The 22,199-nt window shown below is 45.0% G+C and overlaps 1 protein-coding gene across 4 annotated transcripts in view; it reads left to right on the forward strand.

Annotated features, from left to right (window-relative positions):
- The window catches only part of LOC140429253 (KH homology domain-containing protein 4-like), a 55,643-nt gene that overhangs the window by 25,321 nt on the left and 8,123 nt on the right, over window positions 1–22,199 (forward strand). For all 4 annotated transcript variants that reach the window (XM_072516023.1, XM_072516025.1, XM_072516022.1 and 1 more), the window contains 2 exons: window positions 4,285–4,622; window positions 18,429–18,596. In XM_072516023.1, the coding sequence (XP_072372124.1) occupies window positions 4,285–4,622; window positions 18,429–18,596 (506 nt within the window). The remainder of the gene's footprint in view (window positions 1–4,284; window positions 4,623–18,428; window positions 18,597–22,199) is intronic.

Here is a 22,199-nt window from a genome sequence, read left to right on the forward strand (position 1 = left end):
TAGACAGGGTGGATAGTCAAGAGACCTTTTCCCAGGGTAGAGGGGTCAATTACTAGGGGGCATTGGTTTAAGGTGCGAGGGGCAAGGTTTAGAGGAGATGTACGAGACAAGTGTTTTTACACAGAGGGTAGTGGGTACCTGGAACTCGCTGCCGGAGGAGGTGGTGGAAGCAGGGACGATAGTGACGTTTAAGGGGCACCTTGACAAATACATGAATAGGATGGGAATAGAGGGATACTGACCCTGGAAGTGAAGAAGATTTTAGTTTAGACGGGCAGCATGGTCGGCGCAGGCTTGGAGGGCCGAAGGGCCTGATCCTGAGCTGTACTTTCCTTTGTTGCCAGAATGTTGTCAGGGCCCATAGCGTTCGCTTATCTGGTGCTTTCAGCCATTTCTTTCTATCATGACATGAATCTTATGGCTGAAAACCAGTATCTGTGATGCTTGGGATCTCAGGAGGAGGCGCAGCTGGATCATGCACGTGCTGGCTGAAGGTGGTTGCAAATACTTCAGCTGTTCAGTTTTCATCCCAACAGGTTTATGCTGGAAGTTTTACTCCACAATGAGCTTTTTCCAACCCTACTTTGGCCTAATAGCATAACATTTTGTTCTCTTCTCCCTCAAATTTATCCTAGATGATTTCCCTTGAATGCCTCTTTCAAGGTTCAAAATACAGGGGACGGTGGGAGAATTTGCCCTTGAAATCGCCCCAAAAAGACCTTGAAAAATCAGCAAAAAATGACTCATGTCGCTGTACGTGGGAGGGACAGAATTTAAGGAGCGGCTCCTCAATTGCATATTCTAATTCTCCCATGCTCGCTATTTCAGCTGTTCCAATCACAGGTTTCCGGCCACTCTTTGATTTGATTTGATTTATTGTCACGTACCAAAGTGCAGTGAAAAGTATTTTGCTGCTCCACCAGAGATATAATCTAAAATTGGAGGAGCAGCTAGGGAAGGAGGGAGGGAACCTGTGATTTGAGGAACTGGAGTAGATATTTTAGCACTTCCGGTTGCAGTCAGGAAGGAGACTTGAGGAGGCACCATATCTAATCACTTTGAGAGGAGCCTGTATTGAGGGGAGGTGAGAAATGGAGAAAATTAGTGATGGTTATGGGAGGATTGGAGTCTGGGTCTGTGGTCTCCATGAAGGAGCAACTGTTTAGTGGAAGGGACCCCATAAGTTGGTTGCCATCTGGTAACGAGCATCAATCTGTGAAAAAGCTCTTGATGGTTGCTCTGGAAAATTGAGCTATTTTGTGGTCATCTGTAATCTGAATGAATATTAATGTTCTTTAATGCAGTGGCACATGGTTCATACCTCTAAAGAACTCAGGCGGGCAATGGTTTGCATTTGGTCTGGTGTTCCAAATGGCATGTAAATGTTGTCTCGATGACTAAACAGAGCTCCAAAGGCTTCCTTCTGTTCCCACAAATTATCTCTGAAATATGAACCGTAAAGCTTTTATAAAAGGGGAAAAGTAAATTGTAGCATTGCGATCTCTTAGAGCTATTTTCTATTTATGTTCCTCTGTTGTTTTCAATTTAATTGGAGTGATTCTCCCTTATCAGTTCCATTTAAGAATATAACACCTGTCCTTTATTTTCGTTATGGGTTCAAAGCCACAATTAATCTTCCTTTGGCCCATCCGATCAGTGTCTCATTTAAGTACGGAGATCATGCAAGGAGGTAGAATGGTAGAACCCTCAAGAGTATTGAAAGTCGGAGAGATCTAGGTGTACAGGTCCACAGGTCACTGAAAGGGGCAACACAGGTGGAGAAGGTAGTCAAGAAGGCATACGGCATGCTTGCCTTCATTGGCCGGGGCATTGACTATAAGAATTGGCAAGTCATGTTGCAGCTGTATTGAACCTTAGTTAGGCCACACTTGGAGTATAGTGTTCAATTCTGGTCGCCACACTACCAGAAGGATGTGGAGGCTTTAGAGAGGGTGCAGAAGAGATTTACCAGGATGTTGCCTGGTATGGAGGGCATTAGCTATGAGGAGCGGTTGAATAAACTCGGTTTGTTCTCACTGGAACGACGGAGGTTGAGGGGCGACCTGATAGAGGTCTACAAAATTATGAGGGGCATAGACAGAGTGGATAGTCAGAGGCTTTTCCCCAGGGTAGAGGGGTCAATTACTAGGGGGCATAGGTTTAAGGTGCGAGGGGCAAAGTTTAGAGTAGATGTACGAGGCAAGTTTTTTTACACAGAGGGTAATGGGTGCCTGGAACTCGGTGCTGGAGGAGGTGGTGGAAGCAGGGACGATAGTGACATTTAGGGGCATCTTGACAAATACATGAATAGGATGGGAATAGAGGGATACGGACCCAGGAAGTGTAGAAGATTGTAGTTTAGTCGGGCTGCAAGGTCGGCACGGGCTTGGAGGGCTGCAAGGTCGGCACGGGCTTGGAGGGCTGAAGGGCCTATTCCTGTGCTGTACTTTTCTTTGTTCTAGGTGCCTTAACTTTGAACAATCACTAAAAATGTAAACTAAACCATTTGTTATCAGATGATTAGCTTGGTTCTGCAGCATTAACTTGTGTGCATTCCTCTTGCTGCATATTTGGACTTTTGGAACTGAATCTCCTGATTTAACACCTGCTTAAAACAGAAGTATTGAGGGGAAATAAAATTGAAATTATCCGATAAAAATCAAAGAATGCTGGAGAGTGCTAATTGCTGGCAAGTTTTTTTTTAAAGGGGCTGCAGATACTCATTCTCAATAAGCTACCAAGTAGAATTTTCAGTTTGGAAACTATTTGGGATATTTATTATAAGTAATAAAACATTTATTGATTTCAAGTTTAAAAAATGTATATATTGTATATAATATATGTATATATATGTGTGTGTATATATATATGTGTGTATAATATATATGTGTGTGTGTGTTTTATATATTTACATTGTGTCTGTGTATCTATTATCTTACCTCTAAAGAAGGAAACCTGGAGAAAAAAATCACAAGTACAGCAAGTAATGCTACTATATAACTGCATCACCTAATAAAGGAGTTAGTGAGAATGAAGAAGTGGCCCTTGAAAATCAAAAAGTAATCCTCAAGAAGACTTAAGGTAGTGGGGGCAAATAATTGAGTAACTAAACTAGCTTGGGGAGGATAAATCCCCTGTTTTGGGTAGACGGTATCTGGGAATACAAGAATTTAGGGAAGAGATACCGGAGAGACTATTATATACGTCCAGATATTAGTAAAGGGAACATTACTGGGAGAGAGCTAATGTGATTCCTATATTTCAACAGCATGTCAGAACAAGTCAACTGGCCAATTAGCTTCACAGCAAAGATAGAGGCTTTGTTCAAGTAATAGAGGAACATCTAAAAAATTAAAATATTTATCGAGCCAACATAGATTTCATAACGTCATGCATTCTTGGCCAACCGTGGGGAATTCTAAGTAACAGTGGATATTGCAGTAGACATTAACATAAACATTGTTAATGGTTGATAGCCAAATCTTCCTTGCATTACAAACTCAACATTTGACTCAACCACATTACTGGTGTTTCAATTGTTTCTAAGGAATAAAATATTAAAATATGATAAGAGAAATTTGTTTGGAAAACGGGTGGTATTCTCGAATATAATCTATTTAGACCCTATTGTGACTGCTTGCTACACATTTGTACACACACATACAATTTTTTAATATATTCCACTTTATTTGCTGGAACGATAAAATTAATTTTTAATGCAGCTCCTTGAATGAAGCTGGCAAACTTTTGCTAATCTATTTATTCATTTAAATTACTTTGAATGAACAGTAAGTTTGGGCAGCACGGTAGCATTGTGGATAGCACTTGCTTCACAGCTCCAGGGTCCCAGGTTCGATTCCGGCTTGGGTCTCTGTCTGTGCGGAGTCTGTACATCCTCCCCGTGAGTGCGTGGGTTTCCTCCGGGTGCTCCGGTTTCCTCCCACAGTCCAAAGATGTGCAGGTTAGGTGGATTGGCCATGATAAATTGCCCTTAGTGTCCAAAATTGCCCTTAGTGTTGGGTGGGGTTACTGGGTTGTGGGGATAGGGTGGAGGTTGACCTTGGGTAGGGTGCTCTTTCCAAGAGCCGGTGCAGACTTGATGGGCTGAATGGCCTCCTGCACTGTAAATTCTATGATGAAGTCTGTTATGTTGGTGTGTATGTGTGTGTAATATAGACATAGTATTTGTATATATTAATCTCAAGCAGCCTAATTTTTTTAAAAAAGTGATAGTGTGCCAACATATAACCTTAAATTTACTTTGAAATCTTCAACATTTTACAGTTTACTCCATGGTGACACCATCTCCAGCTATGGGCCCAGCCCAGAATCCTGTCTCTGTTTTACCTCCAGTGATGACATCACAGCCATATCCTATTCAACCTCAGACATCTGTCCCGTACACATTTGCCAACACAGATGCACAATATACTACACAGCAATTCAGGCAGCCTCTTCCAGCACCATACACTGCTGGATTGCCAACAGAGATCTCTCAGAACCAAGTAGTTTCAGGAATCATGAATCCAGGATCTCCGAACACCTTTCAAATGCCACAGCCTATGCCAGGACCTTGTTATACACCACAGCCTTTGCATCAAACTGGAACAAATTTGCAGCAGGTAAGAGCATAAAGGAAATGAACTGTTTGCATTGCATCAGTTATTGTTCCAATTAAAACTTTGTTTTTCTGAATTGCTAAGTACCTACACTTGGTACTGCCTCTTGCATCTATTCCTGGCTCTCTTTAAAAGAAGTAAAGTTGTATACTGTTTATTATTTAAATCTTTTGTGTCATTTAATAATGGATTCAAAAAAATCAGTATTCAATGAGATTTGAAATGCCTACTCCACCGTTTTGGTTTTCAGTTCAGTAGTTTAGAGTTTTGCATGGATTACCTTGGACATGTGTTAACACCAATTTTAATTCCCAAATTCTCATAATTAGCGATATCTGGCAATATTGTGGCATTAAAGTCGTCGTCTTCGGCGATCACTCGCTAACGAGTATGATTGGCCACCTAGGAAACTTTGTTTTACTTGTCATAGGTTAATGGCTGATTACCCTGATTCTAGAACCGCATCTTCGACTGCACACTTGGCAGGTGTTTCTGGGAGGTGAGATCAGTCTGTAGACTCTTGATTACTGGTATTCCTTTCTCGGTCTCCTTTTCTGGGCCTCCTCAAATACAGGAGCGGGGATATCCTGCAGCAATGGTACAGGGCCTTAGTGAGGCCACAACTGGAATATTGTGTGCAGTTTGAGGAAGGATAATCTTACTATAGAGGGTGTGCAGAGAAGGTTTACCAGACTGATTCCTGGGATGGAGGAGAGACTGAGTTGGTTAGGATTATATTTGTTGGAGTTCAGAAGAATGAGGGGGGAATCTCATAGAAACCTTCTGATAGGACTAGACAGGGTAGATGCAGGAAACATGTTCCCGATGGTGGGGTGTCCAGAACCAGGGGCCATAGTCTCAGGATACGGCGTAAACCTTTTAGGATTGAAATGAGATATTTTTTCATCCAGAGAGTGGTAAGCCTGTGGAATTTGCTTCCACAGGAAACAGTTGAGACCAAGACATTGGGCGGGATTCTCCCCTACCGGCGGGGCGGGGGTCCCGGCGGGACGGAGTGGCGTGAACCACTCCTGCGTCGGGCTGCCCCAAAAGGTGCGGAATCCTCCGCACCTTCAGGGGCTCGGCCCACCCTGGAGTGGTTTGCGCCCCGCCGGCCGGCAGGAAAGGGTCTTGGCGCTACGCTAACCGGCACCGAAGGGCCTCCGCTGGCCGGCGCGAGTTGGCGCATGCGCGGGTGCGCCAGCGCATGCTGGTGTCATCCCCGCGCATGCGCAGAGGGCTTTGTTTCCTCACCGGGAATGGCGAACGGTACAGCCTCCGGTGCGGAAGGATAGAGTGCCCCCACGGCACAGGCCCTCCTGCGGATCAGTGGGCCCCGATCGCGGGTCAGGCCTGTGCAGGTCAGGCCGCCCCAGAGCCCGTCCGCGCCGCTAGGTCCCGCCGGTAAGGGACCTACTCCAATTTACGCCGGCGGGACTGGCAAAAGACGGGCGGGACTTCGGCCCATCACGGGCCGGAGAATTCGGGCAGCCCCGGTGTTCATTGAGTCGCGGCAGACCCCTCCATTCTCCGAGGCGGGCGGCGCGACTCATGCCAGGCCGATTTTTGGGGGGGCGGAGAATTAGGAGGACGGCAGGGGCGGGATTCACGCTGGCTCCTGGCGATTCTTTGACCCCGGGTCGGAGAATCACGCCCATTATGTTTTTTTAAAAATAAATATCTTTACTAAGCGATTTGAAATTTTTTATAATAATAACATTAACAATGACATCAACATGGTATAATAAACATTTCTCCCCCCCCCCCCCCTCCCACATCTCAATCTTCACACGCCCCAACCATAAAACAACAGTCCGACCCCCCCCCCCCCCCGGAATACTGCATCTGCTGACATTTTAATTTTCCCTGAGAAAGTCGACGAACGGCTGCCACCTCCGGGTGAACCCGACCATTGACCCTCTTAAGGCGAACTTTATCTTCTCGAGACTGAGAAACCCAGCCATATCACTAACTCAAGTCTCTACATTTGGGGGCTTTGAGTCCCTCCACATTAACAAGATCTGTCTCCGGGCTACCAGGGAGGCAAAGGCCAAGACGTCAGCCTCTTTTACCCCCTGAACTCCCGGCTCTTCCGACACTCCAAAGATCGCTACCTCCGGACTCTGTACCACCTGTGTTTTTAGTACCGTGGGCATTGCCTTATCAAAACCCTGCCAAACCCTCTAAGCTTCGGGCGTGCCCAAAACATGTGGACGTGATTTGTTGGGCTTCCCGCGCACCTCGCACACCTATCCTCTACCCCAAAAAACGTACTCATCCTAGCCACTGTCATGTGTGCCCGGTGGACTAGCTTGAACTGATCAGGCTAAGCCTGGCACATGAGGAGGTATTAACCCTGCGTAGGGCATCCGCCTATAGACCCGCCTCTACCTCTCCTCCTAGCTTGTCCTCCAACTTACCCTTAAACTCCTCCACCGGAGTTTCCTCCGCCTCCACAAGCTCCTGGTAAATATCTGATACCTTCCGCCCTCCCACCCAGGTACTGGAGACTACTGTATCCTGTATCCTCCGTGGCGACAGCAGTGGAAAGGCCGGAACTTGTTTTCTCAGGAAATCTTGCATCTGCAAATACCTAAACCCGTTCCCTGCTGGCAATTCAAATTTATCCTCCAAGGCTTTCAAGCTGGGGAAGCTCCCGTCTATAAATAGATCCACCATCCTTCTAATTCCTGCCCTTTGCCATCTCCGGAACCCACCATCTAGCCTACCTGGTACAAACCAATGATTATTATTAATCGGGGTCCAAACCGATGCTCCCTCCACTCTCGTATCTCCTCCATTGCCCCCAGATTCTCAGAGCGGCCACCACCACCGGACTTGAGCAGTATTGGGCCGGCGAGAACGCATGAGGTGCCGTTATCAGTGCTCCCAAACTGGTGTCTTTGCATGTCTTTCCATCCGCTCCCACACCGACCCCTCCCGCACTGCCCACTTCCTAATCATGGCTATATTAGCCGCCCGGTAGTAATTGCAGAAGTTCGGCAGCGCCAACCCACCATTCCCCCCCGACTGCGCTCCAGCAACACTTTCTTCACTCGCGGGGTTTTACCCGTCCACACACAGCCCGAAATAACCTTATTCACCCGCTTGAAAAAGGCCTTTGGGATGAAGATGGGGAGGCACTGAAAGACGAACAGAAATCTGGGGAGGACCGTCATTTTCACGGTCTGTACCCTCCCCGCCAGTGATAGGAGGAGCATGTCTCATCTCTTAATGTCCCCTTCCATTTGTTCTACCAGCCGGATAGTTTTCACTTGTGCAGTGCTTCCCATTCCCGGGCCACCTGGATTCCCAGATATCGAAAGCTCTTCCCTACCATTCTAAGCGGCAACTCTCCCAGTCTCTTCTCCTGTCCTCTTGCCTGGATGACGAACATCTCGCTTTTCCCATGTTCTATTTCTACCCTGAAAAATTGCCAAATTCCCCCAGGATTCGCATTATGTCCCCATCCCCTCCAACGGATCTGAAATATACAAGAGCAGGTCATCTGCGTAAAGCAAGATGCGGTGCTTTGATTATTTCCTCCATCTCAATTGGGGCTCCCAACCCTTCCACCAGATTCTCATCTACCCCTGGAAACCTCAACTGATCCAAAAATTGCCTCATCCCCTCCACCCCAGCCGGGGGTTCCGACTCATATAATTTACTATAGAAGTCCTTAAACACCTCGTTCACCCCCGCTGGGTCCAGGACAGTATTCCCGCCTCTACTCTTTACTTTATCTATCTCCCTGGCCGCCTCCCTTTTCCTGAGCTGGTGCGCCAGCAGTCTGCTTGCCTTTTCCCCATTCTCATAAATCGCCCCCCTTGCCTTCCTCAACTGTTCCACCGCTTTCCCTGTGGTCAACAGCCCAAACTCCGCCTGTAACCTCCGCTGCTCCCTCAGCCCCGCATCCGGGGCTTCCGAGTATCATCTGTCCACCTGGAGTATCTCCTCCACTAACCTGTCTCTCTCAGCCCGTTCCGCCTTTTCTCTGTGGGTCTGTATCGAGATTAATTCCCCTCTGACCATTGCCTCCAAAGCTTCCCAGCCCATCGCTGCAGAGACCTCCCCCGTATCATTTGTCTCCGTCTCCAGGTAGTGCTGACTGGACTTGTTAACCCGCCCACAGATCGTTTTGTCCGCTAGCAACCCCACATCCAGTCTCCACAGCGGGCGTTGCCCTCTCTCCACACTAACCCGTAGATCCACCCAATGCGGGGCATGATCAGACACTTCGATTGCCGAATACTCTGTGTCCACCACCTCCGGTATTAGCGCCCTGCCCAGAACAAAAAAGTCGATGCAAAAGTATACCTTGTGGACATGTGAGAAAAAGGAAAAGTCCTTCGCCCTTGGCCATGCAAACCTCCATGGGTCTACTTCCCCCATCTGTTCCATAAACCCCATCAATTTGTTTGCCGCAGCCGGCCTCCCTGTCGTGGATCTTGACCGGTCCAATTCTGGATCAATGACTGTGTTAAAGTCTCCTCCCATGATCAGGTTATGTGACTCTAAGTCTGGGATCTTATCTAACACCTGCCTCATAAATTCCACATCGTCCCAATTCGGAGCATATATGTTCACAGGTACCACCTGCACCCCCTCCAACTCCCACTCACCATTATGTACCTACCCCCCCCCTTGTCTGACATGATTCTCCCTGCCTCGAATGCCACTCATTTGTTGATCAAGATCGCCAACCCCCTGGTCTTTGAGTCCAGCCCTGAGTGGAATACTTGGCTAACCCACCCCTTTCTCAATCTCGTCTGGTCTGTAACCTTTAGGTGTGTCTCTTGTAGCATTGCCACGTCCGCCTTCAGCCCCCTCAAATGCGGAAACACGTGAGCCCTCTTGACCGGCCCATTCAGCCTTCTGACGTTCCATGTAATCAGCCTGGTCGTGGGGCATACCCCGCCCCCGCCGACTAGTCATCACCCTTTTTAGGCCAGCCTCTAGCTCATGCCCTCCGCCACCTCGAGCCCCCCCTCGGGCATTTGCCATTCCTGACCTCCCATTTGTCCTCTAGTAAGCAAAGCGGCTCTCTCTCTCTCCACCCCCCCCCCCCCCCCCCAGCAACACTACCAACCCAAAACCACCCCCCCCCCCCCCCCAAGTCAAGCTCCAGCTTAACACCTTGCCCCCCCCCCCCCCCCCCCACTGCGCTTCCGAGAGTCAGCTGACCCATTCTGACTTGATAGCGCCCGCCCCTGGCACCAAGCAGTCTGTCTCTCCCCATTGTTCTCTCCCCCCCCCCCCCCCCCCCAAACTTGGACAAACATATTAAAAGCATCACATTCCACAGTAAACAAACATCAGAAATAAAAACTGAAGAAACGGCCAGTTTAGAAAGAGAAAAAACACCCAAAAAACAGAACCAACCCCAAAGACCATCCCCCCTCTAACCAGTTCCCTGCAAGACAAAGTTACCGTTAGCCATCCAAACAGCTCCTTATTACACAAAGCACTACTTATACCTATACAGCCCAGCACAGTACTCTCCAAGGCTTCGATATCTTTTAATTCGCCTCCAGCCTCTCTTCTTTCATAAATGTCCATACTTCATCTGGTGTTTCGAAGTAGAAGTCTCCTCATGTGTGACCCACAGACGGGCTGGGTACAGCATCCCAAACTTCACCCCCTTCTTAAAGAAGGCTGTTATTGCTCGATTAAACCCAGCTCGCCTCTTGGCCAAATCAGCGCCCAGGTCCTGATAAATGCGCAGCTCACAATTCTCCCACTTGCTACTAAGTTCCTTCTTGGCCCGCCGCAGAACGTGTTCCTTGTCCAGGAATCGGCGAAAGCGTACCACCATCGTCCTCGGCGGCTCATTCGCTCGGGGCTTCTTCGCGAGGGCTCTATGCGCTCTATCCACCTCCCGGGGCTGAGGGAACGCCTCAGCCCCTATCAACTTCTCCAACATGTCCGTCACATAAGTCCTCGCATCCGATCCCTCACTGCCTTCATAGAGGCCGACAATTCTAAGATTCTGCCTCCTGGATCTGTTCTCCAGGTTCTCCTGCGTTCTTGTCTGGCGGTCGTTCATCATCTCCACCTTGGTCTCCAGCACGGTTATGTACTCCTCGTGCTTGGACACCTTTTTCTCCACCTCCTTGATTGCTCTCCCGTGGGTCTCTTGATTCTGCACAACTTGATCAATTGAAGCCTTAATCGGGACCAGCGTGACCTCCTTCAGCTTGGCGAAGCAATCTTCAAAAACCTCCACCAGCTGCCCCGTCGACCACTGTGCTGTCTCCCCGCGGCCCTTGCTCTCTGCCATGCTTTCCCATGTTGCCGGCTCTGCTCGCGTCTTCCTTATAGGACTTTGTCTTCTCACACGGCCACTTCTGGTCCAATTTCTCCTCTCTGTCTCACTCCTCATCGATTTATCCCATAAAATCCGGGGGGGGAAAGGTCCAAAAGTCCGTCACAGGCAGGAGCTATCAAATGTGCGACCTCCTACTCCATAGTCTCCACCGGAAGTCCCAGACATTGTTTTCAAGAAGGAGTTAGATACAGTGCTTGGGGTGAAGGTGATCAAAGGATATATGAGGAAGATGGAATCATGCTCTTGTGTTGGATGATCAGCCATGGTCATAATGAACGGCAGAGCAAGCTCGAAAGACTGAATGGCCTACTCCTATTTTCTATGCTTGCTGATGATTGCACAATTTCAGCACCATTTGTGACACCTCAGGTACTGAAGCAGTCTGCCCATATGAAGCAAGACTTGGACAACATTCAGGCTTGTGCTTAAAGTGGCAAGTAACATTCCCACTCGAGGGCAGCACGGTGGCGCAGTGGTTAGCACTGCTGCACACTGCGCCGAGGTCCTGGGTTCGATTCCGGCCCTGGGTCTCTGTCCCTGTGGAGTTCACACGGTCTCCCTGTATCTCCGTGGGTCTGACCCCCACAAAGATGTGTACGGTAGGTGAATTGACCAAGCTAATTTGGAAAAAAATAAAAATGGGTATTCTAAATTTATTTTTAAAAAACATGTCACGCTACACAAGGGCCAGGCAATGACCATTTCCAACAAGAGAGAATCTGACATTGTGATAGTTTCATTGCCATCAATACCCTGGGAATTACCATTAACCAGAAACTAAAATAAATACTGTGGCTACAGGAGCAGGCCAGAGGCTTGGACCATTTTTTTATTCGTTCTTGGGATGTGAGTGTCGCTGGCTGGGCCAGCATTTGTTGTCCTTGACCCGAGTGGCTTGCTGGGCCATTTCAGAGGGCAGTTAAGAGTCAATCGCATCACTGTGTGGGTCTGGAGCCAAAAGTAGGCCAAACTGGTTAAGGTAGACCGATTTCCTTCTCTAAATGACATAGTGAACCAGATGGGCTTTTATGACAATCAACAATGGTTTCATGGTCATCATTGGACTTTTAATTCAAATTTTTTTTTATTGAATTCAAATTACACCATCTGCCATGATGGGATACAAATCCGGGTCCCCAGAGTCTGGATCTCTGGATTACTAGTCTCGTGACAATAGCACGACACCACCGCCTTCCCTTCTATAAATCACAAGTCAGGAGTGTGATGGAATACTCTCCAATTGCCTGGATCAGTGCAGCAACCCTCCTGACATCCAGGACAAAACAGCCCGCTTGATTGGTACCCATCCATTACCTTAAACATTCAGTCCCTCCATCAGTGGCAAGCATGGCAGCAGCCATCGCCGTAAACATTCAGTCCCTCCGTCAGCGGCAAGCACGGCAGCAGCCATCACCTTAAACATTCAGTCCCGCCATCAGTGGCGAGCATGGCAGCAGTATGTACCATCTATATGAAATTTTGCAACAATTCACCATGGTTCCTTCGGCAACAGGAAGAAATAGCTGGGGCCTTAACAGATATCTTTGCAGCATCCTTGAGCACGGGTGACGTCCCGGAGGACTGGAGAATTGCTAATGTTGTCCCTTTGTTTAAGAAGGGTAGCAGGGATAATCCAGGGAATTATAGACCTGTGAGCTTGACGTCAGTGGTAGGCAAACTGTTGGAGAAGATACTGAGGGATAGGATCTATTCACATTTGGAAGAAAATAGACTTATCAGTGATAGGCAGCATGGTTTTGTGCAGGGAAGGTCATGTCTTACAAACCTAATAGAATTCTTTGAGGAAGTGACAACGTTAATTGATGAGGGAAGGGCTGTAGATGTCATATACATGGACTTCAGTAAGGCGTTTGATAAAGTTTCCCATGGAAGGTTAATGGAAAAAGTGAAGTCGTATGGGGTTCAGGGTGTACTAGCAAGATGGATAAAGAACTGGCTGGGCAACAGGAGACGGAGAATAGTGGTGGAAGGGAGTGTCTCAAAATGGAGCAACGTGACTAGTGGTGTTCCACAGGGATCCGTGCTCGGACCACTGTTTGTGATATACATAAATGATCTGGACGAAGGTATAGGTGGCCTGATTAGCAAGTTTGCAGATGATACCAAGATTGGTGGAGTTGCAGATAGCGAGGAGGACTGTCAGAGGATACAGCAAAATATAAATAGATTGGAGAGTTGGGCAGAGAAATGGCAGATGGAGTTCAATCCAGGCAAATGCGAGGTGATGCATTTTGGAAGATCTAATTCAAGAGCGGACTATACGGTCAATGGAAGAGTCCTAAAGAAAATTGATGTACAGAGAGATCTGGGAGTTCAGGTCCATTGTACCCTGAAGGTGGCAACGCAGGTCGATAGAGTGGTCAAGAAGGCATACAGCATGCTTGCCTTCATCGGACGGGGTATTGAGTACAGGAGTCGACAGATCATTTTACAGTTGTATAGGACTTTGGTTAGGCCACATTTGGAATACTGCGTGCAGTTCTGGTCGCCACATTACCAGAAGGATGTGGATGCTTTAGAGAGGGTGCAGAGGAGGTTCACCAGGATGTTGCCTGGTATGGAGGGTGCTAACTATGAAGAAAGGTTGAGTAGATTAGGATTGTTTTTGTTGGAAAGACGGAGGTTGAGGGGGGACCTGATTGAGGTCTACAAAATTGAGAGATATGGACAGGGTGGATAGCAACAAGTTTTTTCCAAGAGTGGGGGTGTCAATTACAGGGGGTCACGATTTCAAGGTGAGAGGGGGAAAGTTTAAGGGAGATGTGCGTGGAAAGTTTTTTACGCAGAGGGTGGTGGGTGCCTGGAACGCTTTGCCAGTGGAGGTGGTAGAGGCGGGCACAATAGCATCATTTAAGATGCATCTAGACAGATATATGAACGGGCGGGGAACAGAGGGAAGTAGATCCTTGGATAATAGGTGACAGGTTTAGATCAAGGATCTGGATCGGCGCAGGCTGGGAGGGCCGAAGGGCCTGTTCCTGTGCTGTAATTTTCTTTGTTCTTTGTTATAACCCACGACCTCACCAGTGAAGGACAAGGACATTAGATGCATGGGACCGCCACCCAATCTCTTTCTCCCCCCCCCCCCCCCCCCCCATTTCTTTATTGTTGCTGGATCCAGGATTATTAAATACAATCAACTCCTGTCGTTCGCGCCCACCTGTATCGCAAATTTGTTTACTTGTGTGAATCGGTTTCCCATCAAGTTTGCAACCCTGAAAGTTCGCTCATTGCGATTTAGCATATACAGAGTACAGGAAACATTATAATAAATTGCTTAACTCCAACTACACAAGTAAGTGCAACAACGACTCTTGCTTTACTAGACACAGTAGAGACCTCGCAGAAGGATGGTTAAACTCTGATCTTTCCCATGTGGAAAGTGCAAATGCGCATGCGCAAGTTCAGCATTAACAATTTCACCCTTTGAGATTTTGCAGGAACGGAATGCCCAGCAACATCAGGAGTTGGCTGTATTGCAATAGCTTTTCTGAAACTTGAGGAATCTTATGTTTAACACGCAAAAGGATAGTCCAGGATAACGTAGGTTCTTTAAAAGCAGGTGGCAAATGGAAATAAAGAAATGGCAGACTTGTTGAATAATTACATTGTGTCAGTCTTCGCAGCAGAGGAAGAGGAAAATATACCTGACTCCAGTAAAATTAATAACGAATCAAGGACTAGAACCCAATAAAGCTAACCTGAGCAAGAAACCAGTTTTAGAAAAAAAATCATAACCCTAAGGACTTGAGTATTGCTGCAAAACACGACATGCTATTGACGCTTTTCATCTTTCACTCATCAAGAGCGATTCACAAGAATAACAATTTATACTGCATGGGAAGAGAGTGCTAATTGGTTGGCAAGTGGACTCTGATTGGTAGATGCATTGCCATGGAGAATACACCAGGAAACAGTTAACTGTCGAACTTCTGTTTAAATTCAAACCAGGCAGTTTGGCTCAGATTGATTGGTCAAGTCATAAGGAATGAATCAGGAAATGGCTGTCCCCCAAGCTTTTGTTTAGTTGAAAAAGGCACAATGCATGGAGATGCTCCAGGGCGCTCTGTTAATTTAGGTAGGTTCTAGCATGTGTAAATGAGCCATTTCACCCTGCTACTATACAGTAACAAGGATGTTTGCTATTAAGCCAAATAAACTTTCTGCCTATCACACAAATGAGTAATGTGATAAAGACATTTCGGTGCCGGTGGGATGTCGGGTAGGTTGGCTATACATCCCATTACTAGCGGATCATAATAAAGAACACGCCCTTTGGCTGTTCACACAGGGAAGTACTGACGATACTCAACCAGTCCATGTTTGCAAAACTCAAAACATAGTGTCAACATGTTACGGGTGCCTGGTCAGCTCTCAACAGTGACTAAGAGCTTGGACCAGAGTCATAACTTTTTAAAGTTTTAAGACAGTGTGGAAAGATCCATTCGTTCCAGGAATGATAATATGAAAAATAAGCCATGGTTATTTTATAAATAAACTCTAATAAAAGGAAATGACAACTATATTTAAAATGTTAAACTTCAACCATAACAATAATTACATGCAGTTTCTTAACCTTGACACACTCGTTCCCATTAAACAGCACTAACAACATGCAGCTCTCATGCCACTTTCACAGGCAGACAAAGGCCATACTTGCATTTATGATGCATTTTTCTTGTTCGGGACACTCATGAATCCTATTTCCAAAGCCTGCGTTTGAGGCAACTTTCATGACCGTCTTGGTTGATTTCCAAAGTCTTCTGCTCTAACTGTTCGAAACATCATTCCCTCTCACATCATCAGTCCGTCACAATTATCAGTGGTTTTGCATTCTGCTTCTGTAGAGGATAGCCAAAATAATTGGTAACAGCTGGTACATTTGGACAGTGTCAAACACCAGTCATTGCATGTTAATAAGTTTGCTGGCTACATTTGTACCAGCTCTTCAACACCCAGATTCCATATTACACCATGGACAAAATGGTGAGATAGCTTTAGTCCTTCATCTGTTCCTCCTGACCTGATCCTAGTGTCATCACTTCCTGTGTCCATGATGATAGGAATTTGGCTGCTCTGGGAGCTCCATAGGCCCTGCAGTTTCTTTCAATGTCTTGTGAGTAGTTCCCTTTCTTGTTCCTCTTCAACCTCCTGCAGATAATTGGTATGCTGGAGTTCCTATGTAATCTGATGCTGGATCTCCGCTTTCTTCTAAATCTGCCTTTCCAGACTAGCCTTCTCTTCTGTGTAACCATCACTGATGCCCGCTGCTGGATGAAGCTCCCATGCCAGCTGCTGCTTAAGCCTTCAGTTCTCCATTCACTCTTGTCAAGGAGTTCTATTTTTCGTTTACATACATCACCCATCTCCATTTGTAATCCATTACAGAATAATACAGACTCTGGATTCAGTGAAGTCTTAGTAATTCATCATAAAAGCATTATTTGTTTAGAATAGTGTAGGCAACGGGGAATCTAGATGTATTATACTTAGATTTCCAAAAGTCATTTATAAAGTGCCACACAAAAGGCTAATAGGAAAGATAAGGGATCATAAATTGGGGGGGGTGGGGCGGGGGGGGGGGGGGGGGGGGGGGGGGGGGGAGTGATACATAGATGGAGGATTGGTTAGTGGACAGAATGCAGAGTTTGAGCATAAACGGGACTTTTCAAGTTGGCAGGCAGTGAATAGTGGAGTGCTGCAAGGATCAGTGCTGGGCCTTAGCTATTTACAATCTACATCAATAATTTCGAAGAAGAGATGGAGAATAATTAATTAAATTTTGTTGCTGCTACCAAACTAGGTGGGAAGGTAAGCTGTGGGGAGGACGCAGAGGATGTAGAGAGGTGAAGTGAGTGGGCAACAAGATGACCGTTGGAGTATAATGTAAAGAAGTGTAAAGTTATTCACTTGGTCATATGAATAGAAAAGCAAAAAAAAATTTTTTACGGTATGAAACTTGTAAATGTTGATGTTCAACAAGACTTGGCTGTGCTTGTACAAGCAATGCAGAAAGGTAGTATGCAGGTGCAATAAGCATGTTGGCCTTTTTTGCAAGGGGATTGGAGTACAAGAATAAAGAGGTCTTGCCGCGATTGTACAGGGTATTGGTGAGACTGCATTTGGAATGCTGTGTGTAGTTTTGGTCTTCACATTTAAGAAAGGATATACTTGTATTCTAGGTGGTGCAGCAAAAGTTCAGAAGATTTTGTTTCTGGATAAGGTAACTATCCTATGATAGGCTAAGTAAATTGGCATTTGTTCTCTGGAGTTCAGAAGAATTAGAGGTGATGTCATTGACGCCTACAAAATTCTGAAGAGTTTGGTGGGGAGAAGTTGAGAGATTGTTTCCGCTGGTCGGAGAGTCTAAAATACTGGGCACAGCCTCTGGATCAAAGGCCAATCGTTTAGGACTAAGATGAGAAATTACTTCACTCAAAGGGTTGTGAATCTTTGGAATTCTCTACCCAGACGATTGTGAATGCTCTGTTGTTGAATATATTTAAGTCTGGGATAGACAGATTTTGGTATCTCAGGGAATGAAAGCATGTGGGAGCAAGCAAGAAAATTTGAGTTGAAACCTACGATCAGCTATGATCATATTGAATGGTGGAGGAGAATCAATGGACCATACGGCCATCTGTTGTGTCCTTTGGATATTGGGGGGCTAGTATATGGAGTTAGCTTGTGGTTAATGTTCCCTCTCTTAATTAATTAATTGATTGTGTCTTAGCCCTGCATTTTCATTGATACTGTAGGCATTTAAATTTTTTGCTGTCGACTTGAGCGTAGAACTTGATATGCTGCTATTGCAATTCTGGAGATATGATATAGAACTTTTGGGCAGAAATATTTTCAAAAGTAGAAATTAATTAGATTTTTCACCGATTTAAAAGTATTAATTTTGAGTTCCGAGATTTTCAAACTTGTTTTCCGGGTGGGATGTGAGTATTGCTGATTGCACTGCACTTTCTAAACTATTCGTAGTTGTCATCAAGATGATGAAATGTAAGAAATTTATTTCCAATTTGGTGGCTTGCGAGGGGATCATTTCATTTCAGGGGGTGTTAAAAGTTACCATATCGTTTCGGACCAGGTGTTGCATGCAGCTCAATCTTAAGATGGTAGATTCCTTTTTCTGAACCATTTTGAAGTTTACAAGAGAAAACGTTTGTGGTAATTTATTTTCTAGTGCTACTCCATAAATTAACAAGATTTCAATTTCCCAGTTTGGCATGGTGGGATCAGCGCTCTAATATTCTGGGTTGTTCAAAATCCTAACCATTGCATTTTGAACATTAATACTAGATCTCCGTGATTAGTTTTTTTTCATATTATTTCCGAGAACCATTCATATAAAAACAAGTTTTGGTGTTTGTCAACCGTTTGGAGTAAATTGACCACTTCACCAATCAGTCTGTTAATGTAGTATTATTAAGGATCTTGTTGGTTGTCCATAGGTCCAACCTGTAAACCCCACACCAATGCCAGTGTCTATGTCCAGCTCAGAGTTTCAGTTCCAGGCCACAGGTACTAGTAACCCAATGCCACCTCCTTCTCATCCACAAAAGAGACGTTTTACTGAAGAAAGAGCAGCAAATTCACCAGAAGGACTTCTTGGATACCGGGTAGGTATACTCATAATGTGTGTGTTTGGAAAAAGCCACTGATGTATTGCACCAAATAATTAATTGCATTTAGGATCTGGTAGGTGATGATCAAAAAGGAGAGAGCATACTGACTGGCGTGATGGTCAGTGCATGATCCAACTGGACAATCCCCTTTTATTGGAGGTGGTAAGAACTGCCATCACAAGGCACACATAGTAAAGACGATTCAGTTTTATGTGACACATGTAACTATTACACTAAAAAGATATCAAAAGAATAAGCATTGCTAAAAGCAAAAGTTAATTGCATACTTTTAAAAAGAAAATGGTATAATGTTGGACTTTGATGAACAATGATGCTTGCTGCCTGTTGTGCAACTTATCTGACTGCTAGGATAAATGGCATGGGATTGCCAGTTTATAGAATAACATACCAAATATATTTAAATCCGTTACTTCATTAAACAATGAATCTAAAAGAATAGTTCAGTTTAAATTAGTACTTTGCTTCTGTCTTTACCAAATTAGATGGTGACAATGGCCTAGTTGAAAATGTGGGTGTTGAGCAACTGAGCAGTATCGTTATAGATAAAGAAAAGGTGCTAAAAAAGGCTGGCAACGCTGAAGGTAGAGAAGTCGCCAGGCCCGGATGGGATGCATCCCAGATTGCTGATGGAAGGGAGCATATTGCGGAGCCATTGACTGAACTTTTCCAGGCCTCTCTGAACACAAGATTAGTCCAGGGCAACTGGAGGATTGCAAATGTGATACTGTTGTTGAAGAAAGGGGCAAAGGATAACCCAGGAAACTACAGACCTGTCAGCTTGACATCAGTAGTGGGAAAACAGATGGAGACGATAATACGGGGTGAGATAAATATACACTTGGAGAAAAATAAGTTAATACTGGACAGTCAACATGGCTTTGCCAAGGGCAGATCATGTCTAACAAATTTAATTGAGCTCTTTGACGAGGTGACACAGGCAATGGATGAGGATAGTGCCGTGGATTTATATTTGAATTTCAGAAATCATTTGATACGGTGCCACATGGTAGGTTGGTTAGCAAATTAAAAATATTTGGGATTGATGGGGCCTTGACAGCATGGATTAGAAGTTGGCTAAGAGAGATGAAGCAGAGGGTAGGTATAGATGGGTGTTTCTCAGACTGGAGCCGAGTTGAAAGTGGTGTTCCCCAGGGCTCCATGTTGGGACCCTTGCTTTTTCTGATTGATATAAATGAATAAAGGTGGGCATTGAGGGCAAAATCTCTAAATTTCCAGATTATATTAAGATAGAGCGAACAGTGAATTCTGAGAATGATGCTGAATGACTTCAGAGGGAAGTTAACAATTTGACCAAATGGACAGACACCTGGCAGATGAACTTCAATGCAGCAAAATGTGAGATAATGCATTTTGGTAGAAGAAACATGGGGAGACAATAGAGGCTCAGTGGTACAACTTTTATGGGGAGTACAGGAGCAGAGGGACCTCTGGGTTCAAGTGCATAATTTTCTGAAGGTGGCCAAGCAAATTGAAACAATTGTTAAGAAGGCATATAGGATCCTTGGGTTTATAAATAGAGGCATAGAGTATGAAAGCAAGGAAGTGATGCTCTACTCTACAAATCATTGGTCAGACCACATTTGGAGTATTGTGATCAGTTCTGGGCACCTTATTTAAGCAAGGATGTTAAAGCCCTGGAGAGAGGGCAGAGGAGAATTACTGGAATGATACCAGGAATGAGGAATTTTAGATACAAGGAAATATTGAGAAATTGGGTTTGTTCCCTTTGGAGCAGAGAAGATTAAGAGGTGACTTTATTGAGGTGTTCACAATTATGAACAATTTTGACAGGATAGTAAAGAAGGATATTCTGTTTCCACTTGTTGGTAAGTTAGTGACGAAGGGTTACAATTTCAAGATGGTCAGCAAGAGAACTAGGTGTGAGATGAGGAGAAACTTCTTTACTCAGAGTTGTTGGGATTTGGAATATGCTGCCTGGGAGAGTGGTGGAGGTGGATTCCAGAGGAGATTTCAAAAGAGTTGGATACATATTTGAAAGTGATTAATTTAGAGGGCTTCTGAGATGGGGCTGGAGAATTGGACTAATTGGGCAGCTTTTTTGGGAGCCAGTGCGGACACGATGGGCTGAATGGCCTCCTGTGCTGCAAATAACATACAAGCAAACTTATTACTCCAATGTACTCCTTGTCAAGCAGTGCCTCTGTTTTAAATTTCTCTTCGTTGTTTTCAAATTGCATTTAAATATTTACATTCTACGTCAATTGCTTAGATAAGGGGACTATGTAATATATCCACATTTGCTGCTGGTACAACAAGCAATAGGGAAAGTAAGCTGTGAGGTGGATATAAAATGGCTGCAAAGGGACATAGTGAAATGAGTGGGCAAGAACATTGAAAATACAATATAGTGTTGAGAAGTGTGAAGTCATTTACTTTGATTGGGAAAAATAGATTTTGTTTTTAATGTTGGTATTAATGTTGAATCAATGTGAACACGGATACAACAAGAAAGCAATGGTAACTGTATTGGAATACGAGAGCAAAGACATTTTACTATATATAGGATCTTGTTGAGACCATATCTGGAATGCTGCTTTGACAAAGAGTCATCCAGACACACAACGTTTGTTCCTTTTTCTCTCCACTGATGCTGTCAGACCTGTTGAGATTGTCCAGTATTTTCTGTTTTTGTGTCTGGAATACTTTGTATAGTTTTGTTGCCGTGACAAAGGAAATATATACTTGCCTTGGGTGTGCAACGAAAGTTCACTGGGGTAATTCCTGGGATGTGAAAATTGTCCAGTGAGAAGTTGAGTCGTCCAGTAGTCCTACCGGCTGGAGTTTAGAAAAATGAGAGATGATTACATTGAAACATAAAATACTTAAGGGGCTTGACAGGGCGAGTTCTGGGAGAATGTTTCCTCTGGCTGGAGAGTCTAGGAAAAGGGGGTCACAGACTCAGGAAAAGAGGTCAACCATTTAGGACGGAGATGGGAGAAATTTATTCACCTAAAGGATTGTGAATCTTTGGAATTCTCTACACCAGATATCTGTAGATGCTCAGTTTTTTGAGCAGTTCAGGACAAAGATTGACAACAGGTTTTTGGATATTGAGGAAATGAGGGATTGTACAAGAAGGTGGAGTTGAGGTAGAAAATCACCGTACGATTTTGGCAAATGACGTAGCAGGCTTGAAAGGCTGAATAGCCCATGCCTGTAACTATTTCTTATGTTATCTCTCCATGGCCTTGTCCCTCTCTACCTCTAATCTCCAGCCATACAGTCTTTGAACATATCTGTGCTCCTCCAATTCAGGCCTCGTCCGCATCCCCAATGTTAATTGTTCTACCGTCATCAGCCATGCCTTTAGCTACAAATTATGCTTTGTAATTCCCTAATCATCTCTCCCTCTTTTCTCTTTTAAGACACCTTTTAAAAACTATCACTTTGACCAAAGCTAATGTCTCCTCCTTATGTGGCTTTGAGAATGCTACTGCAAAGCATGTTGGGATGTTTTACTAGGTTAATAGCCTTGTATAAATATGAATGAAGTAATTATTGTTAGGATCTGTCTTTTAAATGCCAATTTCTTAA

The sequence above is a fragment of the Scyliorhinus torazame genome, chromosome 9, assembly GCF_047496885.1.
Source record: "Scyliorhinus torazame isolate Kashiwa2021f chromosome 9, sScyTor2.1, whole genome shotgun sequence".
Classification (NCBI taxonomy): Eukaryota; Metazoa; Chordata; class Chondrichthyes; order Carcharhiniformes; family Scyliorhinidae; genus Scyliorhinus; species Scyliorhinus torazame.